Source organism: Xiphias gladius, chromosome 21 (genome assembly GCF_016859285.1).
Source record: "Xiphias gladius isolate SHS-SW01 ecotype Sanya breed wild chromosome 21, ASM1685928v1, whole genome shotgun sequence".
NCBI lineage: Eukaryota > Metazoa > Chordata > Actinopteri > Istiophoriformes > Xiphiidae > Xiphias > Xiphias gladius.
In genome coordinates, this window is record NC_053420.1 from 20,974,696 (window position 1) to 21,001,879 (window position 27,184).

At 39.4% G+C, this 27,184-nt stretch overlaps 1 protein-coding gene across 3 annotated transcripts; it reads right to left on the bottom strand.

Annotated features, from left to right (window-relative positions):
- Nucleotides 1–231: 231 nt before the first annotated feature.
- Nucleotides 232–26,169, bottom strand: srpk1b (SRSF protein kinase 1b). Of its 3 annotated transcripts, none has more exons than XM_040159742.1 (16): nt 25,928–26,169; nt 25,194–25,248; nt 8,290–8,417; nt 7,813–7,921; nt 7,372–7,459; nt 7,174–7,261; nt 5,758–5,864; nt 5,456–5,621; nt 4,802–4,827; nt 4,482–4,710; nt 3,897–4,325; nt 3,123–3,217; nt 2,789–2,896; nt 2,452–2,521; nt 2,041–2,133; nt 232–1,717 (listed from the first exon to the last, which is right to left on the bottom strand). In XM_040159742.1, exons 1-16 carry the CDS (start codon nt 25,938–25,940, stop codon nt 1,533–1,535), a joined length of 1,989 nt encoding a protein of 662 aa, XP_040015676.1. In that variant the 5' UTR covers nt 25,941–26,169; the 3' UTR covers nt 232–1,532. The 3 variants fall into 3 exon arrangements, with proteins under 3 accessions (XP_040015676.1, XP_040015677.1, XP_040015675.1); XM_040159743.1 differs by lacking the exon at nt 25,928–26,169 and adding an exon at nt 25,756–25,914; XM_040159741.1 differs by lacking the exon at nt 25,928–26,169 and adding an exon at nt 25,654–25,753.
- Between the last annotated feature and the right edge of the window lie 1,015 nt (nt 26,170–27,184).

Below are 27,184 nucleotides of genomic sequence, written 5' to 3' on the forward strand. Positions count from 1 at the left end.
GATAAATCTGATGGTACCAAAAAAAAAAACCTTTGTGTTGAATATTTGATACCACAATACAACACACATCTTGCTTCCGGATGTCCGTGTAATGCAAGTCATATGCATGATGGTGGCATCTTCAGACACGTTTACACAAATCTCAATGTGACATAATATGAAATCACTGACTGCTGTCCTCTTACACAACAGTGCTGGTGAATGAGTCAAAAGCAATGCAGCTAGGTTTTGAAAAAATTTTATTCTTATTATTACCTACAGAAAAAAATGGCAACCAAATGAAGAGGGGAGACATGGGCAGAAGAGATTTTGTAGAAAAATAAGCAAAATGGTTTTGAGGGGATTCAAAGCATTATTACAGCATCTATATTTAGTACAATCTATTATTTCCGAACCAACACCTCCAGGTGCAGTGGAAACACTTGAAACTAAATTTTCATACAGCTGGAAGTCACCTGATCAGTCTTCAAGACATTTCTAAAAAGTGTAAAAAACAGAGAAAATGCTCAAACCTTATAGCTTCTGCCTTCAATCTTCAATGCTGACAGTCTCTTCCAGAAACTGTGCAAAGCGAAACGCTTCAGAGATGGAGATATTAAAGGCCGACTCTTTGGTACACTGTACTGTGCACACAGGATGTGGATTCACATATAGTTTGACTGTTAATATGCACAATGGTCTCTGAAGAAATTTTTAACAGGTAAAAAGTAACCCAGGTATGAAGCAGGATTTGGTAAACTGTCTTTTGCCAACTCGTGCATGAAGTAAAGGAATCTGAAATTTTGTTCACATTATATTGTACCAAGTGCTTTTTTCAAGACAACATCAAACAATGCTGAAATTAAAAATAATACTTGTAACAAGAAAAATCTGAGATTACAGAGTTTTGTTCTCCTGAGAAAAAAAAAAATATCAAAATGAACTCTGAGCACTTTGCACACAGTTGACAGCCAAAGGCATAAAAGTTGGCACAGCGAACACGACGACTGGCAAACAGACACGGGTCTGGCTAATCAAGGATCGAAATGATAACAGTATGTGGTTGTGATGGCAATCTTCATGTTTCTGTTAACATCTTGCCTTGTTCTGCATTTGCATACAAGTTCAATTTCCTTTTCTATCCAACAGTGTCCATATTATCGAGAGCTAAAAGTACAGAAAACAGTGTGCTGCAGAGAAAGAGCTGGAGTCAGTGGGAAAAAAGAGAAAGCAAAGTCAGTGAGTCCTATGCACCAAGTAGAAAAAAAAAAGAGCCAGACATTTATGAAGAAGACCTCGAGTTCCTTCTATAACCAGTGTAATCCATAATGGGACAAAGACTCAGCAGCAGTCTCTCTTTTTACTGTTGTGATGTTTGCAAGTGTGTGTAGGTAGCCTCAGAGAGCCACGACAGGAGGATGCAGGCACGATGCAGTCACAGGCTCTTGCAGACATGAATGTGTTTGGTTACTGTACGTTTTCAAGCCCAGGATCTTCAAACCTAATGTATCCCCCTTTCACAATGTGAGGGTGGCAGTATGCACAAGTTGCCTCTAAGATGTGAGCCATGGGTGGGAGAGGCACTGGGCCGCTGTAGCCCTCCTTTCAGGCACCAGGTCCAGCATGGGCAGGAGGAAGCTGCTGAAGGAGTGGGCCTCCTCTTTGGACCACTCGTACTTTTCTACCAAGACGTCAAACAGACCCCACGGCTTCAGCTTGGTGATGTGACGCAGGTCACCTGGGAGAAAATATTAAAGTTTAATAATCACAGTGCTGAATGCTATAGTTACAGAAATTATATAGGACGTGAAATTACGGTATGTGTAACGGTGTTTTTCGTTGGCAAAAATCCACTACATCATCTCTATGACCTTGAAGTGGCTGCGTTGAATTTAATTTGCAAGTTCTGCCCTCGAATCGAGCAGATGGCTGTTCCCTAGAGCCATCAGGTGCTCTATCTGAAATAGTAACTTAATGGTAACGCGAAACACCTTAGCATACTTTAAGGATGTACTGGATTTAGCTACAGCAGGTTGCTGGTGGCAGGGTTGGTGTGTTTACCTTTCTTGGTAAAAAACTCCTTGGAGTATTTTCCTGCCAAGATCAGCTTCCGAGGAACTTTACCAAGCAGCTCAATGATCAGGGCTATGTGGTCTACAGGGATACAGATAGACACAAACACAGATGACGGAACACCAAGGTAAACACAATCACTGGATTGGTCTAGATTTTCATGGGCTAAAATTTGTTTGAATTAAATAAAATTTCACTGCATTAGAAGTATAAATTTCAATCAGTCACAAATTTCCCAAATAGTTGGTCATCTCTCTGTAAGTTTCAGGGTCTATGTTTGCTCAAATGAATCTGGCATTCCCCCTTGCTTTAGCCTGTCTCGTGCACTGGAATTAACCTTGAATAACCCTGATATCTTACGACTTGGGGTCAGACATCTCAGGGGAAACGGACACTTACCTTCATCTCTGGAGTAGTCTTCTCCAGAGTGGGGCTCAAACAGATAATCTCCAGTAGCAAGTTCAAAGGCCTAATGAAAACAAAAAAAACAAAAAAAACAAAACACACACACACTATAAGTCAAATACAAGTAGATGCACTGGTTTAATTCAATACAAAAAGACCTGTGAACCCTCTTGGTTTACGATAAAACTCCATTGGGTACCTTGAAGAGTTTAAATAACTTTAAAGTTTGCTTTTCCAGTCAGTGTTTATGGCATCAATTCTTTATAGTTCTACAGGTGTCTTGTGCTTGTGCGTGTGTGTGTGTGCGTGTGTGTGTATGTGTCTGTTTTACCATGCAGGCTGTGCTCCAGACGTCTGCTGGCGTGCCATAGCCGGCTCCCATCAGCACCTCAAGAGAACGATACTGCCTTGTTTGGATGTCATCTGTGAAATGTTTATGCTATGAGAAGAAGAGAGAAACCGTGAATGTTGAGACACAAAATAAAAACTGAGCTGTTATTTATGAAGTGCTGTTTTTTGTTTTGTTTTTTTATTATCCAGACTGTTCTTTTGACACTCAAGAAGTCAGATTTGAAGCACAGAGAAACTTGTACACAAACCTTTCTAGTTACAAATAATAGTCCTTCATTGAAAAGTAAAAAGTGTTAATGTAGATTTTCGCTTACCACCCAGCAGGCGTTGCCAAGGTCAGCGATTTTAACCTGCAGCTTGTCAGCATTGAGAGGCTCCAGGGGGTTTACTAACATATTGCCTGATGCTCCTGTTAAAGAAAGGAGAGGAGAGATAGAGCCCGGGACAGAGGAGGACGAGGAAGAAAAGAAGGGAAAAAAATGTATACACACATACATGTGTGTGTACACACACAGACACAGACACACACACAGACACACACACACACACACACACACACACACACACACACACAACCACCTAAAAAAAGGGAATAAAACTCCCAGAATCCCATGAAACATTACAACCCTTTACAACCTGACATTTGCATTTTTTGGATGATAAATTCAAACTCAAAGAGGAGGCAGCTACAATAGCAGGTATGAGAGTTGTGGAGTGTGTGCGCTCTAAAATGCTCTTGATAATCTCATGCTGTTAAATGTGACATCAGATTCTTGCCCAAGTTTGAAAATATATGTTATGACAAAGAATTGGCATAATTTAGATTAACCTATATTATTCAAAGCATTTTCAAAATGAGTTAGAATTTTAGGTATTAATTAAATGTCATGCTGAGCTATGGGTAATAGTACATAAAATGTTGCACAAGATATCGAAATCATTTTCATTTGCATCATAGATTTAAATACTCATAACATATACACCTCATGAGGCTTCAAAAAATGCTGGAGCAAGACAATACAAAATGTATATACTGTATCTACATACAGGAAACAAAGGGGAAATTCAAGGTTTCTTTTTAAACTTACCATTCTGGCTGCCGTCTTCCTCATCCCCTCTTTTGGTCTCCCCTTGAGGGTCCATCTCCTCCTTTTTCTCCTCCCTATCTCCCTCCTTTAGCTCTACAGTGACAGAGTCTGGGCTGAGGGAGGCAGGGAGCTGCTGTAGGTCGGTGTCTGCGTCCCCAGATGAACCGTTACAGGTCTGATGCTCTTCTTTGTTATTTAATATGTCGTGGGTCTCTGTGTTGTTTTTTGGTTGGTTTGCATTCTGTTGGTCCTCCTGCTCTTCTGTTGACTGCTTGGTCCCATGTACCTGGCTCTCCGGGCTGGCCTCACTCTCCAGTGTGGAAGCCTGGCCGTTGTAGTTTACTTCCATCCTGTTCTCCTCCTCTGCCACATTCCGTCTTTGTTCATTTCCTTCTGGCACCTGCTGGGGCTGCTCGTCGGGAGTCGTGTCTGTGGCAAAAGGGAGAGTAGTTTATTCGACAGTTTAATTAATTCCACTGCATACTATCAGATTTTTTAAAGCCATTAATTCAATAAAAACATTTTAACTACAAAAAGATATCCACTGTCCTCCATCTGAATGGTGAATAGGATCTGGCTGTTCACCTGTGACTGTATGGTTAGTGATGTCTTGCACTGTGGCAGACATGGACAGGGTGGCTGAGGAGGAAGTATCCTCAGTGGTTTCTGTTGTCGTTTCTTCATCTTCTTCGTCTTCACCTCCTTCAGGTGTTGCTCCTCCCTCCATTTCCTGGATCCTCTTCTCCAGCAGCTCTGCCTGCTTCTTTTGCTTCTTCTTCATCTTCTTCTTTTTGTTCTTTGACATTTTGGCCGTCTGGGGAAAGAAGACAAGAGGAGAGTTTGTTCTGAGACTTGACTCTAAACAAAGCCTCATATTAAAAATGTGGTTTAAAAACATTACTTACTGGTTTGGGTGGTGGGGCTGTACTCACTGTAGGAAACAGGAAAAAAAAACAGAGGATTACATTGGTGAATGACATATGTGGCATATCCTTCGCCTCTCTATAATTAGTATTCTGTTCGGTTTGCTGAATTGATTCACACCAAGCTGTACTAATAGACTGTCTCTGCAGCGGCACCCGTCTCAGCGGGAGTCACTCCTCTGAGTAAGCTGGTAATTTCCATAACCAATCCAGTGGTGACTCACACTGACATACAGCTAAGCTCTTTTTTTTTTTAGAAACTTCTACATGCTTAAAGTCAAAACCCTCAAGTTTCTGAATGCTTGCATCAGACACACATTGTTGAAAAAAAAATCATCTTACTCCCAATTTTGAGCATCTCACAATACAGTCTTGAAATCAAGTCCAATTAAATTAGATTTTATTAATCAAATTACCTGTTTAAATAGTGTCACATTTAGTTAAATCAATACTTCTTACTAATGACAACAACTTGCATTTGTACTGAACCACGAAACAAGTAACACATCAATCAAATACTAAATGGCACTGGACCTGCTGAGGAATCTAAACAGCAAACCCCTTGGTTGTCAGCAACGTGCCGATCAAACCACAAAAGTTGCTCAGTGAAGAGCTGAGGAAAAGAAAGGCTGTAACCTGCAGAGCCCGAGGGAGGTGCTGCGCCGGTCTTCTGCCACTGCGTAGCTTCAGCAGCCATTTTCTTTACGTAGGGCTCGTTGACAGTCAGCAGAATGTTCTCGGGTTTGATGTCTGTGTGGATGATCTTACACTTGGTGTGGAGGTAGTCTAAACCGTGCAGAACCTGCAGTAGAGTAGAGACACATCATCAGCTTACACCATAAGCAAAAATACCTCTGTGTCTACTGCTTTGTAAAAACAAAACAAAACAAACAAACAAAAAAAACAGGCAACCTGTTTTTTGTGCTGCTGTACAGTACCTGTTGAATTATGCTTTTAACACAGGGCAGGGGCAGGCCTTGATAATTTGATTTGATGATCCACTTCAGTAGGTGATATCCAAGCACCTCAAATACCATGCACACATCTGAAGAGATGCTCGGTCAAGGACTAATGAAATTCTCAAATGACTTTTATTCTAAGTTTAATCTACCCACAGTAGACATAATCCAGTAAAATTTATAATGCAAACACACAAAAACATACACATAACTACAAATTTTTCTTACTCAAAAGCCAAATAATTCCCATCGTCTGTGGGATGGCTGATTTAAAAAGTACACAGTCCTGTATTGGAGACACAGATAACTGGATTTCCCAGGAGCCAAGCCTGACACCGACAAGTAAGACTAGCTGATAAAAATTACAAATTGACCTCACTGAGTCTCCTTTGACAGATATTACCCATACTATTTCGAGGCACATACTGTGACTCCCATGACCTTTCAAGGTTTTCCATGCCTCTCAACATGCTTTCCACGTACACCACCACCAGTTAACTTCAGTTTCCTGAGGATGTCTGGGCGTGCTGCCTGATCACACGGCAATAGACTGGATGGTGTGTGAGAGAAAACGACAGAGCAAGTGTCTCTGCATCAGAGACTGTGACACTTAAAGACGAGCCAAAGCACACAGCTAGCCCAATGTCAGATGAACACCTGTGAACCACGAATAGCAGCGCCTGGGGGTGTAATAAAATTGCTGGAGAATTTAAACTGCCAGATGACTGGCTCTCAAACTGAATCTTGTCACTACTGTTTGCATTCAAACTGAATAATTCTGTTAGAAATCTGCCTGAGACATGTTCATCTTTGAAAATGATGCAGACGAATACGGCCTTTCAAGCACATTAACAAGGATGAGCTAAATTAATGTGTAGCCCGAGGTGATGTAGTATTACCCAAGAATGTTCAACACTAAAGTAGCTATTTGACCTGGAATGACTGTAATTAGTATATCCAAGCCATCGAACTGAGACAGCAAAAATAGAGAAGAAAAAATGGAAGAATGCAAAGCAATTAATCTGTGGTTGTTGCACTGTTCCCTTCTTTCACAAACTGACAACACCAAAAATAACTAGCAGAGTCAGAAAACTGGTTAGTATGCACCATTTTATGGACTCTCAATTTTGTATATTTTTTAAACATTGTAAAATGTATTTTTGTTCATTTTATAAACAAGACAATGCTTTGTGAAATCTGCAACTTGACCAAAATAGATCAAGACATGATCAAAAGTGGACAGTAATACTGTACTTTATTACTCTATCTATCATTCAGACTCTGCCAGTCTGATTAGATGTGGGACAAATGTAGTGCATATGAAATAAATTTCTGTATTTTAGAAAGACACAACTGTTACTTTTTCACAAAAGTTTCTTTCTCTACAGAGGATACGAGTGCCATTCATGCCAGAAATTTTGAAGTCGTCTAAAAGCTGCACCACTTTCTCTCTGCTGGGGTCACTGGGATCTGTGTTTCTCACCTGGAAAACACACACACACACACACACATTAGTAGGAGTTACAGGCACTGGAATAACTGGAGTATGAGCCAGGGTGAAAATGTTTATGTCATGATGACAGTGTGCCTTACAGATTTGAGCAGCTTGATCTCATCCAGAGCCGTCTCTGTGTAATGCTCAGCACTTTTTACAACCTTCATGGCCACAAACCGCTTCTCCCTGAAAAGCACACACAAAATCAGTAATTTAACTCATCCTAACACATGAACTTGCAGTAACAACCCTATCAGTTCTAATAATGTCCAAAGAAATTATTTACCTAAAAAATGTGTCCGGCCTTTGCTTTAAACTATTATACATATTATCACTATTATTTCATTTATTAAATATGATACTCAGTAGGTGTCTTAAGTGCAGACACTATTTCAGAGTATTACAGTATTATGAAAGCACACTTCAATGCAACGTAGTGTCATATGTGGCTTGGTGAAATCCACTCATCACTCATGACCTCTGCAAATCTGTACACGAGCGTCTCAGTTTCACATATTTAAGGTGAACAGCCAACTTACTGGATGTCCCAGGCCAACCACACAGTTGAGAAGTGGCCCCAGCCCAGCTTACGGATCACATGGTATCTCCCGTTGAACAGATCTCCAATTTTCACATGGTGATATCCACCTATCCAAAGACAGACATACAGTATGTATGCATGAAGATAATTTAAAACAATGTTGTTCTAATATTGTTCGTTGAGTGTGTATATTAATAGGAAGCTGGACTACAGCAGGAGTTGAGTCAAAAACATTATCAGACACATTAATACACATTAATGTACACATAAATGTACACATTAATATGCACACAGATGTTTTGCAAAAACATATATTGGTCTACTCAAACTCTGATGTTAAAAATCGTGTTTTATCTAAGTTCATCTGTGTATTATCTCTCAAATATGTGCCAAAACTGATAACAATGAACTATATTTACCAGTGCCCTTATACCTACGTATATGTAAGAGCGAGCAAGAGTGAGAGAGGTCTTACCCTTGCAGTAGTCATTGGGGTCCTCCTGCTCGTCATCATCAGAGCCTAGGATCTCCTCATCCTGCTCTGGGAGGGGAGAGTCTGCCTGACCCGGCTGAGAGCCACCTCCACGACCATGAGGCTCTGGTCTGATGAGAGAGGGATGTAAGAGAGAGATACAATTGAAATGACAGACAGGAACGTAAAAGACAGGGAGGAAGGAAGAAATGTAGTGACACTGAAACGCTGGAGTTAACATAAGAAAATGTGGCTTCTATAATAATTCATTTCCACAGGGAAGACATCTTATCAAAGAGCTTACAGCATGCTTTAATCCAGAGAACTTCATGAGCGATAGTCGGGGATAAGGATAAAATTCTTATTTCACCAAAAGTAAAAAGCAAGCAAAGATCAAGAGCCCAATTTAATATTTCTGTAATGACAGAACAGTAGGGTAAGCACTGACGAACAAAGAAAGCAATGAGAAATAATTGACTTTTTTAAAAAGAAAATAAAATAAATAAAAGACTGCAGTAAAAAGAGTGGGGTGAAGAGATGCTTTTAAGGCTATGGAGTGCCTGTGCCCTTATGTACCAATAGTAACATTGATACCAGAGATCAGGGGAGTTACACCGGGACATTAATACTGAGGATAAATTAGTTTCTGTCACTGATACAGGACTATTTACCAGAAATCACTGCAACTATGTTTAGGCAGAAAAAATATAACTATTAAGTTAAAGTGACACTTTCTTTCATTAATTATTGTGTTGTTAGTTGTTCTCAAGCAATATTTCAAGCAGTAACTTGAGATATTGCTTGAAATATCTTGATTGATTAAAAAGAGTAAAATGTTTGATTTTAGCCTCACAGTCTCAAAGAGAAGGATTTGGTAGATATTGTGTAGCGAAAAATAACACTGGAGTCAAAGTGGTGGCTTTGAGGCTGTTTCTTTGGAGATTTTCTAAATACCTGAAGCATTTAGTGATTGTATCGGCCCCAAGAAGCCTGACAGGTACATCCCTATTACGCAGCCACTCTTAAAGAGTAATCACCATTTGGGGTAAACCAAACTACATATTAGTTTAGATGTGTATTTTAAAAGAATTAAAGTGTCAACATGCATGTATGGTTAAAAAATATATTCATGCAACATTTCCTCTTTGACCACATTTGTGGAAAACACTGACATTATGCACTGCAGGTGTACAGGCTGATATAGGTGTACAAGCTGTATACAGAGACATCAGTCGCCTGTGATGGACACAGAAACACAGGAGTACAAAAGTGGATCAGACCAGCCAAGTGGCCTGGTTAGAAGAGCTGCTGCAGAGCGGGGCATTGTCAGCTCATAAATCACTTCACACCTCTTCTGCTCTCTAATCTTGAAATCAGTATTTATGAAACTATATATCAAAACACTACATCATATCTGTTCTTCTATATTTTTACTTTAACTCAGCTTTTAGTACTTTTGCTTTGAAGTATTATTATGTTTCTGAATTACTTACTATCTTAGCACTTCCATCTGAGACACATATCTCCAATACAGCACATCTCTGGAGTGGAATTCGAATTGAATTAAAAACAGCACAACTGAGTAGGATAGTATCAGAAATTAAAATAAACTTTTAATTTAGAGGCTCATGAATCTGTGTTGTCAATCAGCTACACAATAAGTACCAATGGCTTCAAACCCACCTACAGAGGCTGAAGCATCACCACAAAACCAATCAGTATTAAACAATGAGAGTCCTTCAACCAAGATCTTATATCATTAAACATTAATTGTATTGTTGAATAACTGATGTTGACTCCACAGTGCTTAAGTGAGCAGGTTGTGTTGTGTGAATCTGAACATGGTGGAATAAATTATTAAAACCAATCCTCGAGTTGCTCATAGAAGACAGCTCATTGGAGAGTAACAAGAGATCACATTTGTTTCCCTGAAAAGACCACACACAGGATTTAAGTTGGAACTCAAACAAGCAAAACAGGCAGCCCCTGCAGCCGGTAAAAGGTGCAGCATGTAACACCAACCGATACCTCCAAGGGAGAGCATCTCCTGGTGCTGTCAATACTTGCTGAAAGAAGCAACAACGCTGTTACACTCTCTTACAGATCCACACCACGCAGTCACAAACACACATCGCCAATAAACAACCTCGACACCCTTAGTAACAGCTAAAGAAACTCTGCTGCAACCCCCATAGGACAATCAGTCCATCATATGGTCATGTATTCCTTGCACACACGAAATGACCTACTTGAAAATAATAAAATCTAATATAGTCCTTTGTGTGCTGCTGCTTTGAGGCCCCAAGCAACATAGTGTGCATTTCATTTTTTTAATCAATGGAAGCAGAGGGAAAAAGTGAAATATTTGGTTATATGTTATGCTACAGTTTAGAATGCTAAATTAAAACAATTATCTGTAACCTTTAGGACAGGCTACTATTCAAAAAGGACACTGGTGCCAGTATAATATCTTGTTTTCGTACCAATACCTAAAATATATAATTTAACATACCTAGCTTTGCTGAAAACAGTTTTTTTTTTTTTTTTTTTACAAAATTCCTCTCTCTCTCCACAAAATAGGCCAAATATCTGTTTGGCCTGTTGCTTGCTTTGAAATCTTGCCTTAACACAAAAAGCTGTACAAAAACTAAATAAAGCCTAAATAAAATACAAAGTCAGGAAAGATAAAAAAAATAAGTAACCAAGACTAGGAAGACTAGGCATCGGAGCCAGCACTCCTGTGCAAACAGAGAGCATGAGTTCTTATAATAGGTTACTGTATTACTGCAGAGAGCCGATCACGGTACACTGTGGAGGTAAGTAAGGTAAGAGCCAACAGCTTCCAGCAAGAAATCCTGTTCTCTGCATGCGGTGCAGAGAGATGTTTCCCTCGCCAGCAACACTGTTTTTCCTTACACCAATTCATGCTTCATATTAACACACGGTGGTCTTGCATACAAAGGCGTTTACAAAGCACCACAGTCCCATGTGCGATGCATTTGGTCTTGGTGTTTCTGCTTAGGCTACTGAGTCAAACAGAAAACACTGGTGATTGTGTTGAGAAGGATTTGGAGCTAATTAAAGTGAGTCACTTATCTCGTAAGCTATGAGAGGATTTTAGCAGTTGACCTTACTACACACCCTCTAAGAAAACTGTTTATTGGTAACTATTATGGCTTTTATAATTATAATTTGATGGTGGAGGCAAAAAAACAACCTTTTTGTTTGCTGAATGTTACTTTTGTTATGATCTGTTTGCAAACAATGTTAAAGCCATTAAGATTAGCATGCCTAGCTATTCAATTCCTTGGCTTAAGACTGAGCAAAAGGACCACTTTGGTTGCATCTTAGCAAAACCATGCTTACAAAATTGTGCCATATTTAGCTGCCTGATAAACTCAGCTGTTTGTTACTGTTCCTCAGGGGGGAAAAAGTCAATTATTGTTAAGATGAAGTTGGAGGTGCAGAGATTAATTAATAAATTAGGTCCTTTGCGTCTGTGACAACAACAACAGACTAAAAGTTTTCAAATTATCAAATTCAAGTAAGTTTTTTGTTTAGAGTCTGAATGATTAAAAACTCAGAGACCAATATCAACATTTGAGAGTAAAAATATAAAAAAATGCAGCCAAGGAAACATACATACTTCAATTTATGTTTGAATATCTGCCAACACATAAACCAATAAACAACCTCGACACCCTTAGTAACAGCTAAAGAAACTCTGCTGCAACCCCCATAGGACAATCAGTCCATCATATGGTCATGTATTCCTTGCACACACGAAATGACCTACTTGAAAATAATAAAATCTAATATAGTCCTTTGTGTGCTGCTGCTTTGAGGCCCCAAGCAACATAGTGTGCATTTCATTTTTTTAATCAATGGAAGCAGAGGGAAAAAGTGAAATATTTGGTTATATGTTATGCTACAGTTTAGAATGCTAAATTAAAACAATTATCTGTAACCTTTAGGACAGGCTACTATTCAAAAAGGACACTGGTGCCAGTATAATATCTTGTTTTCGTACCAATACCTAAAATATATAATTTAACATACCTAGCTTTGCTGAAAACAGTTTTTTTTTTTTTTTTTTTACAAAATTCCTCTCTCTCTCTCCACAAAATAGGCCAAATATCTGTTTGGCCTGTTGCTTGCTTTGAAATCTTGCCTTAACACAAAAAGCTGTACAAAAACTAAATAAAGCCTAAATAAAATACAAAGTCAGGAAAGATAAAAAAAATAAGTAACCAAGACTAGGAAGACTAGGCATCGGAGCCAGCACTCCTGTGCAAACAGAGAGCATGAGTTCTTATAATAGGTTACTGTATTACTGCAGAGAGCCGATCACGGTACACTGTGGAGGTAAGTAAGGTAAGAGCCAACAGCTTCCAGCAAGAAATCCTGTTCTCTGCATGCGTTGCAGAGCGATGTTTCCCTCGCCAGCAACACTGTTTTTCCTTACACCAATTCATGCTTCATATTAACACACGGTGGTCTTGCATACAAAGGCGTTTACAAAGCACCACAGTCCCATGTGCGATGCATTTGGTCTTGGTGTTTCTGCTTAGGCTACTGAGTCAAACAGAAAACACTGGTGATTGTGTTGAGAAGGATTTGGAGCTAATTAAAGTGAGTCACTTATCTCGTAAGCTATGAGAGGATTTTAGCAGTTGACCTTACTACACACCCTCTAAGAAAACTGTTTATTGGTAACTATTATGGCTTTTATAATTATAATTTGATGGTGGAGGCAAAAAAACAACCTTTTTGTTTGCTGAATGTTACTTTTGTTATGATCTGTTTGCAAACAATGTTAAAGCCATTAAGATTAGCATGCCTAGCTATTCAATTCCTTGGCTTAAGACTGAGCAAAAGGACCACTTTGGTTGCATCTTAGCAAAACCATGCTTACAAAACTGTGCCATATTTAGCTGCCTGATAAACTCAGCTGTTTGACTTTTTCCCCCCTGAGGAACAGTAACAATTATTGTTAAGATGAAGTTGGAGGTGCAGAGATTAATTAATAAATTAGGTCCTTTGCGTCTGTGACAACAACAGACTAAAAGTTTTCAAATTATCAAATTCAAGTAAGTTTTTTGTTTAGAGTCTGAATGATTAAAAACTCAGAGACCAATATCAACATTTGAGAGTAAAAATATAAAAAAATGCAGCCAAGGAAACATACATACTGCAACTTATGTTTGAATATCTGCCAACACATAAGCCAATACAAACAGATCTGGGATAATCCAAACATCAGCCCATAATATCAGCCTGGCTCATTGGTAAAAGAGGCATCCTCGTAGGAGAAAAGGCTGAGACAAGAAGGAACCGATTGTTATTCATTCTGTGATTATGCTACTACTTCTTCACCCACGTCACCCTGCTCTGAAAATTTTCTGTCAATTCTTCAAAAGCTGCTCTGACTGTTTTCATCCATAAAAATGTCTGGGTCTCTTGTGTTTGACAGCAGTATTTAAGTGAGCAGACATCAAACTGCCTTATGTGTTAACAAATTATAGTATTTAACATTTAACTATAATATTAGGATTACTTAAAGACGAACATGCTGCCTCCAATCTTTCTCTAGGTTTGACAGCGATTGTGGCTCATGCAATTTCGGCACTTACAAACACAGTATGGCAAAGGCGAAACAACACTACATTTGGTCATTTACTCACATGCACAGTGTATAAAATTTATCTCAAGACTACCTGGGTCAATCTCCTCTCATCCTTCATCGCCAGTACTTCCAAAGTGAAAAACAATTCTCCATCTCTCCATTCTCTTTCTGCTACTCAACACACTCAAGATTCAGAGTAATGATAACCGCAATGAACAATGAAAAAAAGTGAGTGTAGTTAGTAATTTCGTCTTCCCATTGGAGAGATGAAATGATGACAAGATGAAGTTAATATTAGAAAATTAAAACTGACAAAATGTCTTCACATTTCTGAAGAAAAAGAAAAGACCAATGACATTTTTTAAAAACATTTTTTATTGGAAACAATCGTGTTCATCTATGCGTTCTTATCTTTGAACATTGATTGTCTTTTTCCCATGCCACTTTGTCTATGGGCCCCTTTCTGTAGAGCCTGTACTGGTACAACACATGGCTCTTACGGTCTAGCTAAGTATATGAATAAAGCAAGACTTAGTTGGTCTTGAATACCAACATGTTCAAATTTACTGATAACCAAAACAAGACAAACTATTTCACTGACTGAAAGCAGACTAAATTTCCATGGCTCTTGATGACTGAGATTAAAAGCACCCAGTTTCTGTCAGCTAAAATTCAGATCAAAATATGAAGGATGAAGTTAAAAAACTCACACATGGACCTGACAATGACTTGATCTAAATATAGTTGCCAAAATTAACAGTACGTTGAGTAGGAGTAGTAAATGGAGAGCAGGAAATGACTCGGAGAGCCAGAAACAGAGGTTAAATGAACAAATGTCTACTTGAAAGAAAAAAGGAGAAATACAGCAACATTCAGCAAATATGCATGAAATATAAAGGACATTATTTGAACCCAACAAAAGCATTCCCACATTTGATACCAAAAGACAGCACATTATCATGCCTTTCAAGAATTTGCATGCAAGTTTTTTTTCCTCACTGCAGTTCATTGAGACAGTTCAATGCCCTCTGATCACCAAACAAGAACATGGACAACAATCAGGGTACTTCAAGGACTTCTGCAACACTTGAGACACCTGGACCTGTCTCAAGATAACCTCCAACGGTGTATGGTTGTCACGCTTGCCCACACACGCACGCACACACGCACAAACGAACACGCACGCACACACACACCCTGCTCTTACCTGCAAGATGCACGGATGCCCATGGGACGTAATGCAGGGAAGACGAGAGGAGAGCGTGCAGGTGTTAAAAGACCCCCTCACTCCATCCGCAGGAGGAAAAACAGAGGGGTTAAAGGACAAAAAGAGGGAGAGGGGGACTGAGTGAAAAGTAGAGTGGAGGAGGACAGTGTAATCAGTATTGATGACTGAAAAGCAGAGATTATAGAGGAAGGAGGTGGCAAATAGAATGAGAAGAGAGGAGAGAAGAGAAGAGGAAAAGAGGATGGAAAGGAGCAGAGTGGGAGAAGACGAGCACAGAGAGGAGAGGAAGAGGAGGAAGAAGAGGAAAAATGTAGCGTCTCTGCTGCAGGCTGAGCACTGAGGCTGAGTCGTGGACCACAGGGCACCACTGCACACTCGCTCACTTTTTCACATTCACACTCTCTCTCTCTCTCTGTCTGACCGAGAACTCTCCTTGGCTGTCGTCAGCCTCTGGCCCAGCCCCCTTCACTGACAGCTGGGATATGATTGGGTGATGCAGCCCAGCACTGCATTGCAGGTGAGGGACGACATCAGCCGCCCTCCTCTTCGTCGTCCTCCTCCTCCTCCTACGACCAAACCAACACCATTCCTCTTTTCCCTCTTCATCTGTCCATCATCATCATCATCACCACCACCCCCACACTTATACGCCTGCCATTCCAACAATGTTTCACTCATCATTTTTTGCACGGAAACAGCACGGCTACTGAGACTGTTTGTTGTGCACTCATTATGTCCCAGCCTCTGCAAGGTTTGCCCTTCAAACTGCTAGATACCCAGTGTTATAAACTCTTAAATCTAAGTGATGAATCATCAAGTCACCCACAACTAGAAATAGTTCCTTGATGCTACTGTATTTCACAATCTCATTCCCTGCTCAAAACTTTCAAAATTAATAAGAATGGCACTCAGTAGAGCGCATTCCTCCAACAAGGCCAATGTCTTTGGTGTAATGAAGGATATCTAAGACAGCAAATTAGATACATCTATGAAATAATAAATCAATGCAATGCAGCCAATCCTCATCATACCTAATTTTATGGAGTAAAACCCCAATCTGGAGTCTTTTGAACATCCTCTGCACCAAATGACCTGGGGCGCAGGGGCAAACATGATCTGGCACACTCCATGGACTACAGGACTTGGTTAATCCAGGCCATTGGCCTGTTTCACGGAGGATATTTTGACATGTCACACTAGGAAAAGAATCGGTGTAAATAATACAATTAATGATGGCTAATTTCCATTTAGCTGCGTCAGTTTCAGGGTCCTGGTGTTGTACATGTCCGCTCACTGTCGCATCTGTGCTTTTCCTACTGTGACAAGTCAAAATGTCCTCTGTGGAAAAAGGCCTAATGTCCACATTTATACATTTATGAATAAGTGACAAGTGGCATTTTCTGTGGTTAATTACCAGAACCTACCTGAAAAAACTATAACCCTATATTCATTTTTATATTAACTGATTTTTATCTTAATTTATTTTCCATATTTGCAGTACACCCCAGAACATGTCTTTAAAAGCTGTGTTATTTGAAAGAGAGTTTTATATCATTTACTGATGCAAAGTTGATGCTGGACTAATGCATTTTAATATCCCATTTACAATCAGTGATGAATTTCGTTTTGTCCAAAAAAAAAAACAGAAAGTGAAAGACGGCATAAAAACAAGGGTTTTTGGTGAAAGTAATTCCAGAAGAACCAATGGGTTTGTCATACGTTTTATTCCTTGAGTAACAACTCCACGGTTGTCTTATTTACATTTTTGTGTGTATTTAACACTTTCAGAAAGAAGCTTAATGAGCAATTAAACATCAGTTATTTACTGACCAACTTGCTGGCCTCGGTGACACAGCACCTCAGAGGCTCGGTTCTCCTCACAGCAAGTTTGCAACTTGCCACAGTTTTGTAAGTCTGAACAAATCCGGGCAACTCTTGAACATATGGCTTGTTTGCTAGCTAATAAGATACATTATACATGATATGTTGTTATACAAAAGGGCTTTAGTCAACAAAAGAAAATCTTGGTCTACTGAAATTGTACGTACCAATCAATTTGTCCCAGTGAAAGAAAATCTGCACGTTATCTCTAGAATAACTAAATCGGCCACAGTGCACTGAGTGCACTCTACCTGGTCGCCTTATTAGCCTAAATGAATGATTATAAATAAACATTAAAAACTAGTATTTGCTGCCTAATAAATCATTTTAATTTAAATCATTTCAACAATTATTTATTAATTAATTAATTATTTAACCCCCCCCCATGTAAGTAGCAACAGCGATTGTCCGACAAATGAGAATTTGGTCGGACGAGAGCATATGGACCAACCAGTCGACAGGGAGACTACACCCCTTAGACAACAGACTTTTTACACAGCAGACATTTTTAAATTGCATAGCAACAGAAGCACAGCTGTAATGAATAACAACAGTACCAATTGCATTCAATTTAAGTGGACCAGTTTCAAAGCCCTGCTATTGTGCATGCTGGCTCACTGGGATGACTTACTGGGATACTTAACAGGACTGAGCGATCAATAATGTGATTAGTTACACCTGTGCGTTTCCCGCTATGACAAATCAAAATGTCTGCAGTGAAAAACGTCTATTTGGTAGCAGATGGACTTATTTTTTTCCTCTGTCAGTGAGCGGTAGCTATTTTTATTATTTCAAAAACAAAATTTAAAAAGTGAAATTAAAAACTGAACTTAAATGTTTGCCTTTTCCACAGGATAGCAAGCTAATTCCTCAAGTGTTAAGTGTCTTAATCAGACTAATGAGACCCAATTAATAGAGAACAATCTGAATTTTTGTATTTTAACGTTGCACTTGTACATTAACTGTAGCCTCACCAAGTTCAAAAATGACTCCATTACTAAGATTTAACAGTCGCTGCTTTGCTTTTACATACTGGTCAAACATTTACACGTCTTTAAACCTTTTTCATTAGCTGATGCTTAAATCGCCTTGCACACAAAGAGCCTAATAAATGGCCAATCTACGTGAGACCTGGACCACATTTCCCTGCAGGCCAGAGTGATTGTGCCAATGAGGGCTGAAATGTAACACAGAACCAACACCCCTTGACATCTCGATCAGTCCTGCACCCACATCTGACATGACAGAGTGTTTCAGTGTCTCCTGGTTTCTCTTGGCCCTGTTTTTTCCACCCATGCACCCCTATTCAGATTCCTAGAGCAAAATAAACAAGGGAACAGAGGAGAGAACTTGGGGATGGAGTGTAGCCAAAAAGTTTACGTCCTCCCTCCGGATAAAATCAATGCAAAGTGCCTGGGCAGCAGAATAAAACAGCAGCACTAGGTAACAGTACTGAGGGTGCAATGCACACAAAGTGTAAATGAGTGTGCTGCAGCACTTTCTCTTTAGCACTCCAACAGAGAGAGGACACTACAGCTTTGTATACTACAGCACCAGTTAAGCCACTGCAGGTTTTCTTAATTCACAAAATCAAATCTCTCTGCTCAAAAAGCTGAAGAAAAAAAAAAGAAATCAACATTTTCATGGCCTGAAGCAACCCACCTCCCCTCCACAATCAACACACTCATATTTATATAATTCCTCTAATCATGGGATGGGAAAAAAACAATAGTGGTAACCTGCAGGGTGAGGACAAAGAGCACAAGAAAGAAAATAGAAAGACACAGGGCAATAGTGGGCTGCAGATGATAAAAGATTTGATGGGTTATGTAATGAACTGCAGCTGTAGCTTTGAGAGAAGAGGGAGAGATGAATGCAGAATACAATAGAGAGCAGTAGTGCTGGTAAATACTCTGCAACACTGGCTATTCCTGCTCAGTCTCCCGAGTGGACATGTAGTGTCCTTACATCTGAGGCACAGAAAGTTACAGAAACAAGTGGTATCATGTCTGCAGTGATGCAAAAAAAATGTGATATTGTAATGGAGAAACAAACTAAAGAAAAAAATGGGGTGGGTGATTTTGAAAAAGCTGCCAGCAAGAAACCCAACAGGGACATTATCAGTCCCATTCTCACTTGAAAGTAAGGCACCTGGCAGTCAGCATCTGTTTCTTGATGAAAAATTGATCAGCCCATCAATAAGTCAGACAAGCTCTGTGTAAACTGGGATCTGACGCGCACACATACACACCAAAACACTACTACCCCGACTCCCATCATCACACATTCAACAAGCAATACAGACACGAGTACGACTATTAAATCTCTTTCCCTTAATCTTTCCGTCTCTCTCTAACACACAGAGAAGAATTGCTGCACTACTCACTTGCATGTGAGACTGCTGGCTAGCTTCACCACAGCTGTGTTGATGGAGAAGATCCAGTCCAGGAGCCACATGACCCAGAGGACACTAGGCTGAAGCTATGTTACACCAGTCTGTACTGAGGTTGACCTGGCAAAGGCGAGCGGCACTTTAAAGCTAGCCTAAGACTGCTGTGACCTAGAACCAAGTCTGCTCTTCTCTCCCCCGGCCCTTCAACTGAACAGTGGCTATTGCATCCTCCCAGCAGAGCAGCCACAACAGAGCGACTGACACAGGAGAGTGGGAGGGAAGGAGTGTGATGGGTGCAAGGACAAGAGAGAGAGTTGAGGAGTTGAATTATGCTTGGATGCTCGACGCTACTTGATGGTTACAGACAGAAATTAAGCATTTGCAACTGAAAGCTACGGCACTCCATCGCTGTGACTGTTGTTAAACGTGTAACATTTTGTAGTGTTGCGGAAAATGTCAATGACTGTCGCATAGGAGCATTCGTTGAGTAAGAGGATAATCTAAAAGGGGCCATAATGTTATAGAAAATTTATATTTGGGGGTTAAAACTATGAGGCAGGAGAGTTGCAATGTAGCATGGAGGAGGGGAAGTGAGGCAAAGAAACTAAGTAGGAGGAAAGGGACAGGTGCATGCAAAGTGTCCTAAAAACAACGCAAAGCTGGTTATTGGCCCGATGATCAACAGAGTCAGCAGTTAGAGCAGCAGTAGTGGCTGTGACACACATCTCATGGGGGCAACTCCCTGTTAAACATGACGTTTTTAAGATATTTTCAGTATCAAAGTAATCGAGTGGTATCTGTCTGTGCATCCATGGGTATACCGCGAAAAGGAACTAATAGCTGTTTCAGCATAGTTTTAGCAAAGGATTTTCATCCAAGTATTAAAAATAATCCTCATATTTAATCATTTAAATTTAATAATGTTGGTTTGTCCAATTACTTTTGAATCTCTGAAAATGAAGGACTATGTGTAAAAATGGTAGTAATTCCTAAACGGTTAATGTGATATTTTTGTTAAACCCCATGAATTAAAGAAGAACATCTACACTTCAATCACATCTTGACGGCTTTGTTTTAAATCCATCATGGTGGTGCATAGAGGCAAAATTATGAAAATTGTGTTATCGTCCAAATAGTTGCGGACGTGACTGTACATCGTTTTTTAAATGAATCATTACAAACAACTGATTCATTTTCTTAGAACATTTGAAATATTTTAATGTCAATTTTTGATTCCATTCATATTAATACATTCGGTGAGAACAGTGGATCATTCCCTGCAAGCTCTTTCTGTCTGCCTCCTTGAGCCATCTTCTCACTACTGGCATGGCGTTGAGTGGCTCCATGTCTGGACCCTCCAAGCTAATGAAGAGCAATCTCATCAGCATGTGAACACTGAGGATGCTCCTCCAGTTAGTCTTGGTGCAATCCATTGTGCTGAAGTCCCTCTCAACCGATGCTTTAGACAGAGGCAGGACCAAGATGAGCTCCATGATGAGATAGAGGTTGGGGAAGCTGGAGCTGGAGCTCCTCTACACCAATAAACATGTTCTTAGACTGTTTATGGCTAAAGATACTGGCAAAGACCTCTTCCAGGTCTCTGCCACTCACGTCAGCTTAAGAACACTTAAAAAATTTGCTGCTTTGATTTTTGCTGCACAGCTCTCCGAGAGCTCCTTAAATATAACATTCACAAGCCTGAAAGTAAACAAAGGACAAGTTAGAACAAATACAATATTGGGTGTATTTAATGTGTTAAACCTTTTCACTCATACGTCAGTGTTCATTGCTATTTAAAAAACAGAACAGAGGGATTAGGCTACCAGATTCCCCACAGGACAGTATGTGACTGGCACAACTGGCAACGGACTTAACATGCAAACTGGTAAACAGTGTTTGCAAGTGCTAAAGCTGATTTTGAGTAAAAGACTACCATCGCCAGAGCAATGCAATATATTCTCAATCCAGCAGTAATGCCGAGTACCAAGCATATCCGCGACAGCTCACTTAGAAATACAGCTCTCATCTTTTGCAGTTTGAACGAAGATTCATTGCCGATAATAAAAGCAGTCAAGCATCATAATGGAATATGGCGAGTATGGTCTTGTAAGTACTTTCCTATCTTTATATTCGCAACGTAATGGACACTAAACTTTAAATTTTATATTAGCTAGCTAACTAGTGTAACTGCGCCCAAGGCAGATGGATACATGTATCATAACTTGGCTACATAATGCAGCCTGGTTGCTAACGGGCTGAAATGACATGCCACTCAAACTCACTCAGGACAGTCAAGCAATCGTTTTGTGTCTACCGTCATTTATGCGCAAAGTTAAAGTAACACATATTAGCTGAGTAACTTACCTTTGACATGCTACGTCAGTTATGTACTCAGAGCCAAAATCCTCTCCCATTTTTCTTGACAAGGGCGACCATCCTCATGTAAGAGGTGAGGGGGAGCACACTCTTTTCTATTTGGTACGTGGTGTTGATTAAATTCTCCACCTGCTGGACTGTCATTGTTTGCCCATTGAGTCCAAACATGAAGTGGCCCACATGATGGGTTGTCCGCCACCCACTTTGCCAGCACACACTGCAAATGTTGGCGGCTCTTTTCATGTGCGCCTAAAGCATGTTGTCTGTAGATGTTGGTCCCCTTGAAAAATTAACCCACTAGTTCTTCAAGGGGACCAATTCCGTTGTCAGTGAATTGCTAGCAAACTAAGCAGTACATTCCACCGTCACCTTCCTCCGCCCAGGTGTACTGTGTATTCCATGACACTAGGAACTCCCTTTTTTTTTTAGTAGCGTCATTGGCTTCCTTTGACATATTGGCTGAGGTGAAACTTCACTAGGTGACTGACTGAAAGAAAAAAAAAAAACTTATCAGGGAACAGAGGGTTAGCTTTAGCAGCGTTAGGTGAACTGACTCGTAAACTACGTAACCTAATCAAGTAGGTGAAACTTAACTTTAATAACAGCTGGAAAAATTTGCCTTTCAGATATGAGTATTAATTTAGTACTTCATGCAGCTGCTTTGTCAAAGCCATGTATTTCTTTCTTTCTTTTTTTAAAGCCCAACCTTTGGCCAACCCAAGTATTCTCTGAGGCTATTGTATAACATGGTAATAGTCATTACTTACTTAAAAAAAAGCTGGCAGAAGAAATAAGAAAATATCACTTATATGACTCTATAAAATTTTACATCTTATTAATATTGTTTTGTTTGCTTTTCCATCGTGAATGAATGGCATGACAGTAGGAGCCTTGGTGACGAGATTGAGTATGTGATCACTTCGTTTGCTGAAAGACAACTGCCAAGACTGGTGAGCAACTACGCAAAAATAAAGTCAATAATTGGTGAGAGAGGAACTTGCAAGACTGATAGAAGTGATTTTTGGTTGGTGATAGTGTGGTAAGCAAAGATAGAGACAAAGGAAAGTGACGGAGAAAGACGGGTGAAATAAATGAAGGACTAACGAAATGGAACTAAACAAAATCACATCATAATTTTTAGGTCGTCAATCAAATATATGCAGGTAGAACATGTAGGTAACTTCAGGACACACAACACAGTGGGTTTATGTTAGGTTGGTGAATTTCATTTATCTGGTACTTGGACATTTATGACCACATTTAGCCTTGGGTAACATTGACACACCAATAGTGAGTGCCAATACAACAGAGAGTCAAAAGATAAATAAATAGAGTAAATAAATTTCTCACTGAACTGGTGTTCTTTCCACCAGCTCATAGAAATGTCATCTGTAATTTCTTCCATGTTATTTTTTTTTTTTACTGTGATTTAAACATCCGTACTTTTTGTTGAAAACATTTAGTTTTGAACAGTAGTGAATTGTTTCATCACAGACATTGAACGCTCCTAAAATGTAGTGGACTACTGCTCTATCGTGGGCCACAGCACCAGCATGCTCACCTTTGATGTGTAACCAGAGGAAGTTTATTCTAATCAGCTACTTCAAGTCGACAGAATGGCAAATTGCTGATCTAAACAATGCAACGACTCTTACAGAGAAAATTTGTTAATTTGGTTGGATTTTCTTCACCACAAAAATTCCAAGCAACTACAATGAGGGAGCATAAGGCCATTTTCTGACAATTCCTGCAGTCGAAGAACACAGCCCACGGTGTTTTGTATAACTGACATTTCAGCCAGAAAAAACCTGCATCATGTGCTAAGTAAGATTCAGCACATGATGCAGCACATCCATCGTTGATATTTTGTAGGACTCCACAACAGGTGATAACTTCCAAATTGATTATGAATTTAAAGTGCTACTACATTTGTTACATACACTTATGGGTCATGCCATACCAAACCAATTAGGACCTCCCAGTTTAGTTAATGGATTTTCTTGAAAAAATGAATGTGAAAACTTCTAGTAAATTCATGGGACCTTTTTTTAAATTGTGGATTTTTGAATTTTTAAATATCATCATAGAAGTGATATAACATCTTTGAATTTTTATATATCTGCAATGAATATTACGACTTTTTGGATACAAAAGTCTCAAGGAAATTGAAATAATCCTTGGGGAAAATATACAGTCACAAGATCTTGAAAAGTGGGTCTTGCAGTTCCAAAACTATATTTAGCAAGATCTTTGGTAGTAAATTTTTTATGCAGTACCAAATAACCTCTAGATGTGTTGGAGCTATATTAATACTATACAGAATCAAAATTGGGTTGGAAGAAAGTGAAAACAAGTTGAGATATTAATTCTTAAAAAAGAAATAATCTTCATCCTGATAAAACTTTTTTTTTTTAATTTTTATTAATTAGACCACTTTAAAACATTCAGCAACAACTATTTACATGAATACATGTTGCAAATTATCCTTATGGTTTCTTGAATGTTCAGTATCAATTTCAACCCAATCCAGTGAAAAATAAGCAGCTGGTGAGGCTTAGAATACACATACAAGGAATCACAAAAAATCTGAAATTTAGCTCTGAGGGTCAAAACTTTTTTTTTTTTTTTTTTGAGAAAATCCGTAACAACTGGGAAAAGTTCTGAATTCTTGGTGAGTTGGCATGGAGGGACCCCTATGTTACTATTATAGCTGTAGCTTTTTGGCAGATGTATAACATTTAACAGCTTGCGGACATCACTAAATTACAAATCAAATACATACACAAATTGAAATATAGCCCTTTTGTGCCTAATGTCAGGTTGTTGTAGTGTTGAATTGATTTGGTTCATATTCATATTGCCATAGCAAATTTAGCCACATAGATTTGTTGTTGTTGTGTATACATTTTCCTTATCTTTTACGTTATAAATGTCAATTCAAATCATCTTTAGAGACCCACTGTGAACAATTTGCAAAATGACTCCTAATATGGCAAATCAAGAATTCAGACTACTTGAGAGCATTATAATGCTTTCAAATAGGCTTAAATGACTCCCTTACTGTCCATAATACATTGCTTAAGTGCTTAAAAGTCCTTTCTGTACATCACTTACATTATGATGTCAAAGTTGCGGGCACACTGTGATGCTGCCTCTACCCAAAACCTCTGTCTTAACAACACGCACTGACAGTATGCTGTTAAGTGGGACAACCCCATTTCGCATCATTTTTGGCTGGTCATTTATTACAGCAAAGTTTTACATCCAAGTGAGAATATCCAGCTGAACAGATCTCATAAGTGAACCTCCTACTGTTTCCAGAGAGCAACATAGAGAGCGAGAGCGAGAGAGAGAGAGAGAGAGAGAGAGAGAGAGAGAGAAGTGCGTGGTGCTTTTCAACTTACTTTTTGCCAGGTTTCCTTTGCTTTGTCCTCTTCTTCCTTGCTTGCATTGCCAGTACTAAAAAGCAGAGAGAAAACAGTTACGGTTTAACACAAAAACTCAACTCCAAGCCTCGCAGCTGCGTTTCTAACACGGCACTGTGTTGTTGCACCAATCTGTTATGGCTATCTCGTGATATTAGATATAGAGTACTTGGTGTGCGACAGCCAGCAGGTGTGAAAAACACCCAAAACAAAACAAAACAAAGCACGTAGTTACAGGTTACATTAGCAACTAAGTGGCTAAGGTTAGCAGGTCACTTAGCTGAAGTAAATAGCTAAGAAAACCGGCCTCGGCGGTGTGTTGCCCCATATAATAAGCATTTTAAGTTAGCTACTACTAGTGATTTTGGTGGTTTTTCACTGCGAATATCACACATGTTTTGACCGTCTAACATGCAGTTTTGGGGACTCTGTGGCTTACTTTTTACTCTAAACTGGATCAAAATTTTGGCGCATACTTGTCCACGACCAGATGCTAATCTAATGGCTAGAGCTAGCATACAGTTAACACCCGTACACTCACAGCAGAGCGCATGGTCCACTTTTACTTTTCACAAACTGTTATGTGGCTTGTTATAACGTTATTTGTTACAGTCCTTGTGACTATTAATTGTTCAGATAAATGACCAGAAGAAAAGCTTGTGTGTTGCAAGTGCTGGGTGTAAAAAGCGTTTTGGTTTAGTTAGCAACGTTACCTTTTCTTTCCATGCTGGTTACCAGTCAAGGGATAAGCTGCGTTCATGGACTATTGGAAATGTGCGAAATTGAACTCATCAACAGAGTGGTATGAGCCGTAGGGGTTGAATGTATAGAAACTGTCAACATCTGATGGCATTTGTGATATGTAACGTATCTTTTCGGAAATAAACTGAAACATTTGCCAAATAAATACAAGGGCCTTTTCTTAACTGTTATTTGTACCCACAGCACATCGAGGCTCTGAGACATTCAGGTCCCAAAAAGTGGTCTAAGAATTGTCAGGGCCGGACTGACTTGTGAAGGGGTGCCCAGGCAAAAAAACTTTAGTTGGGAAGTTCCCTATTTCAACAATTTCTAACAATTTCTCTGTTATTTGCATTGCAAGTTAAAATGCTGGCTAAATCTGGACTGTCTTTCAGACAAGCCCAGAGGGCAGGAGTGGTGGATATCCCAGAGCTCCATAACATCAAGTCACAGTTTTGCACATAGATCATTTTTTTGCAGAAACTGTCTAATTTCTATCAGTCGGTTGTCCTGCAGGTGATATTAAAATGAAAGACCGCCCTGTCCCACAAACAAACAAGTTGCACAAACCATAAGCTACTGGTCATTCCAGACCAAGGAAGACTGTAGCTGTAAACCCCTGCAAGTACTGAACCGAGCAAGGGTGCATCTTGTTGATTATGAACTGAATTTTTCATTCAAGAAGAATGTCACTTCATCTTTCAACTGTCTCACTTTAAGTCATTTTTTTTTTTTCACCAACAGAGGAAAATATCAAAGCAGCCATCAACGTGTGAGGAGCAGTGTGTCAGCAATCTGTCCTACATGATGCAGTAGTCTGGATGAAATTCCCTGAAACACATGACTCAGAAATTATATATTTCACGTAAAGCTGGTGAGACACTGAGAACATACTGTAAACTGAACTCTTATCAGTTTTCTTCCTTTATTTATTTACCCTTGCACTGACTAGTAAAAATTTCAACTACTACCTGACAACTAGTAATACAGTTGTACTCGTATTTTGTTAACATTAAGGATTGGGATTCTGACTGTGTGTGTGTGTATGCAAGCAAGTACCCTCACTTGTGTGCCAGGTGTTTTTAATGTAATATGCAAAGTATGCAGACACAAACTGGGTGATTTTCTGGTATAAACAAACTAAAGTTGAAATAGTACTTAGATTAATAAGATCTTTATTTCTGTTTTGCTTCACTTTCCTTCTTTACAGTTTGTCATCCGAGACGTTT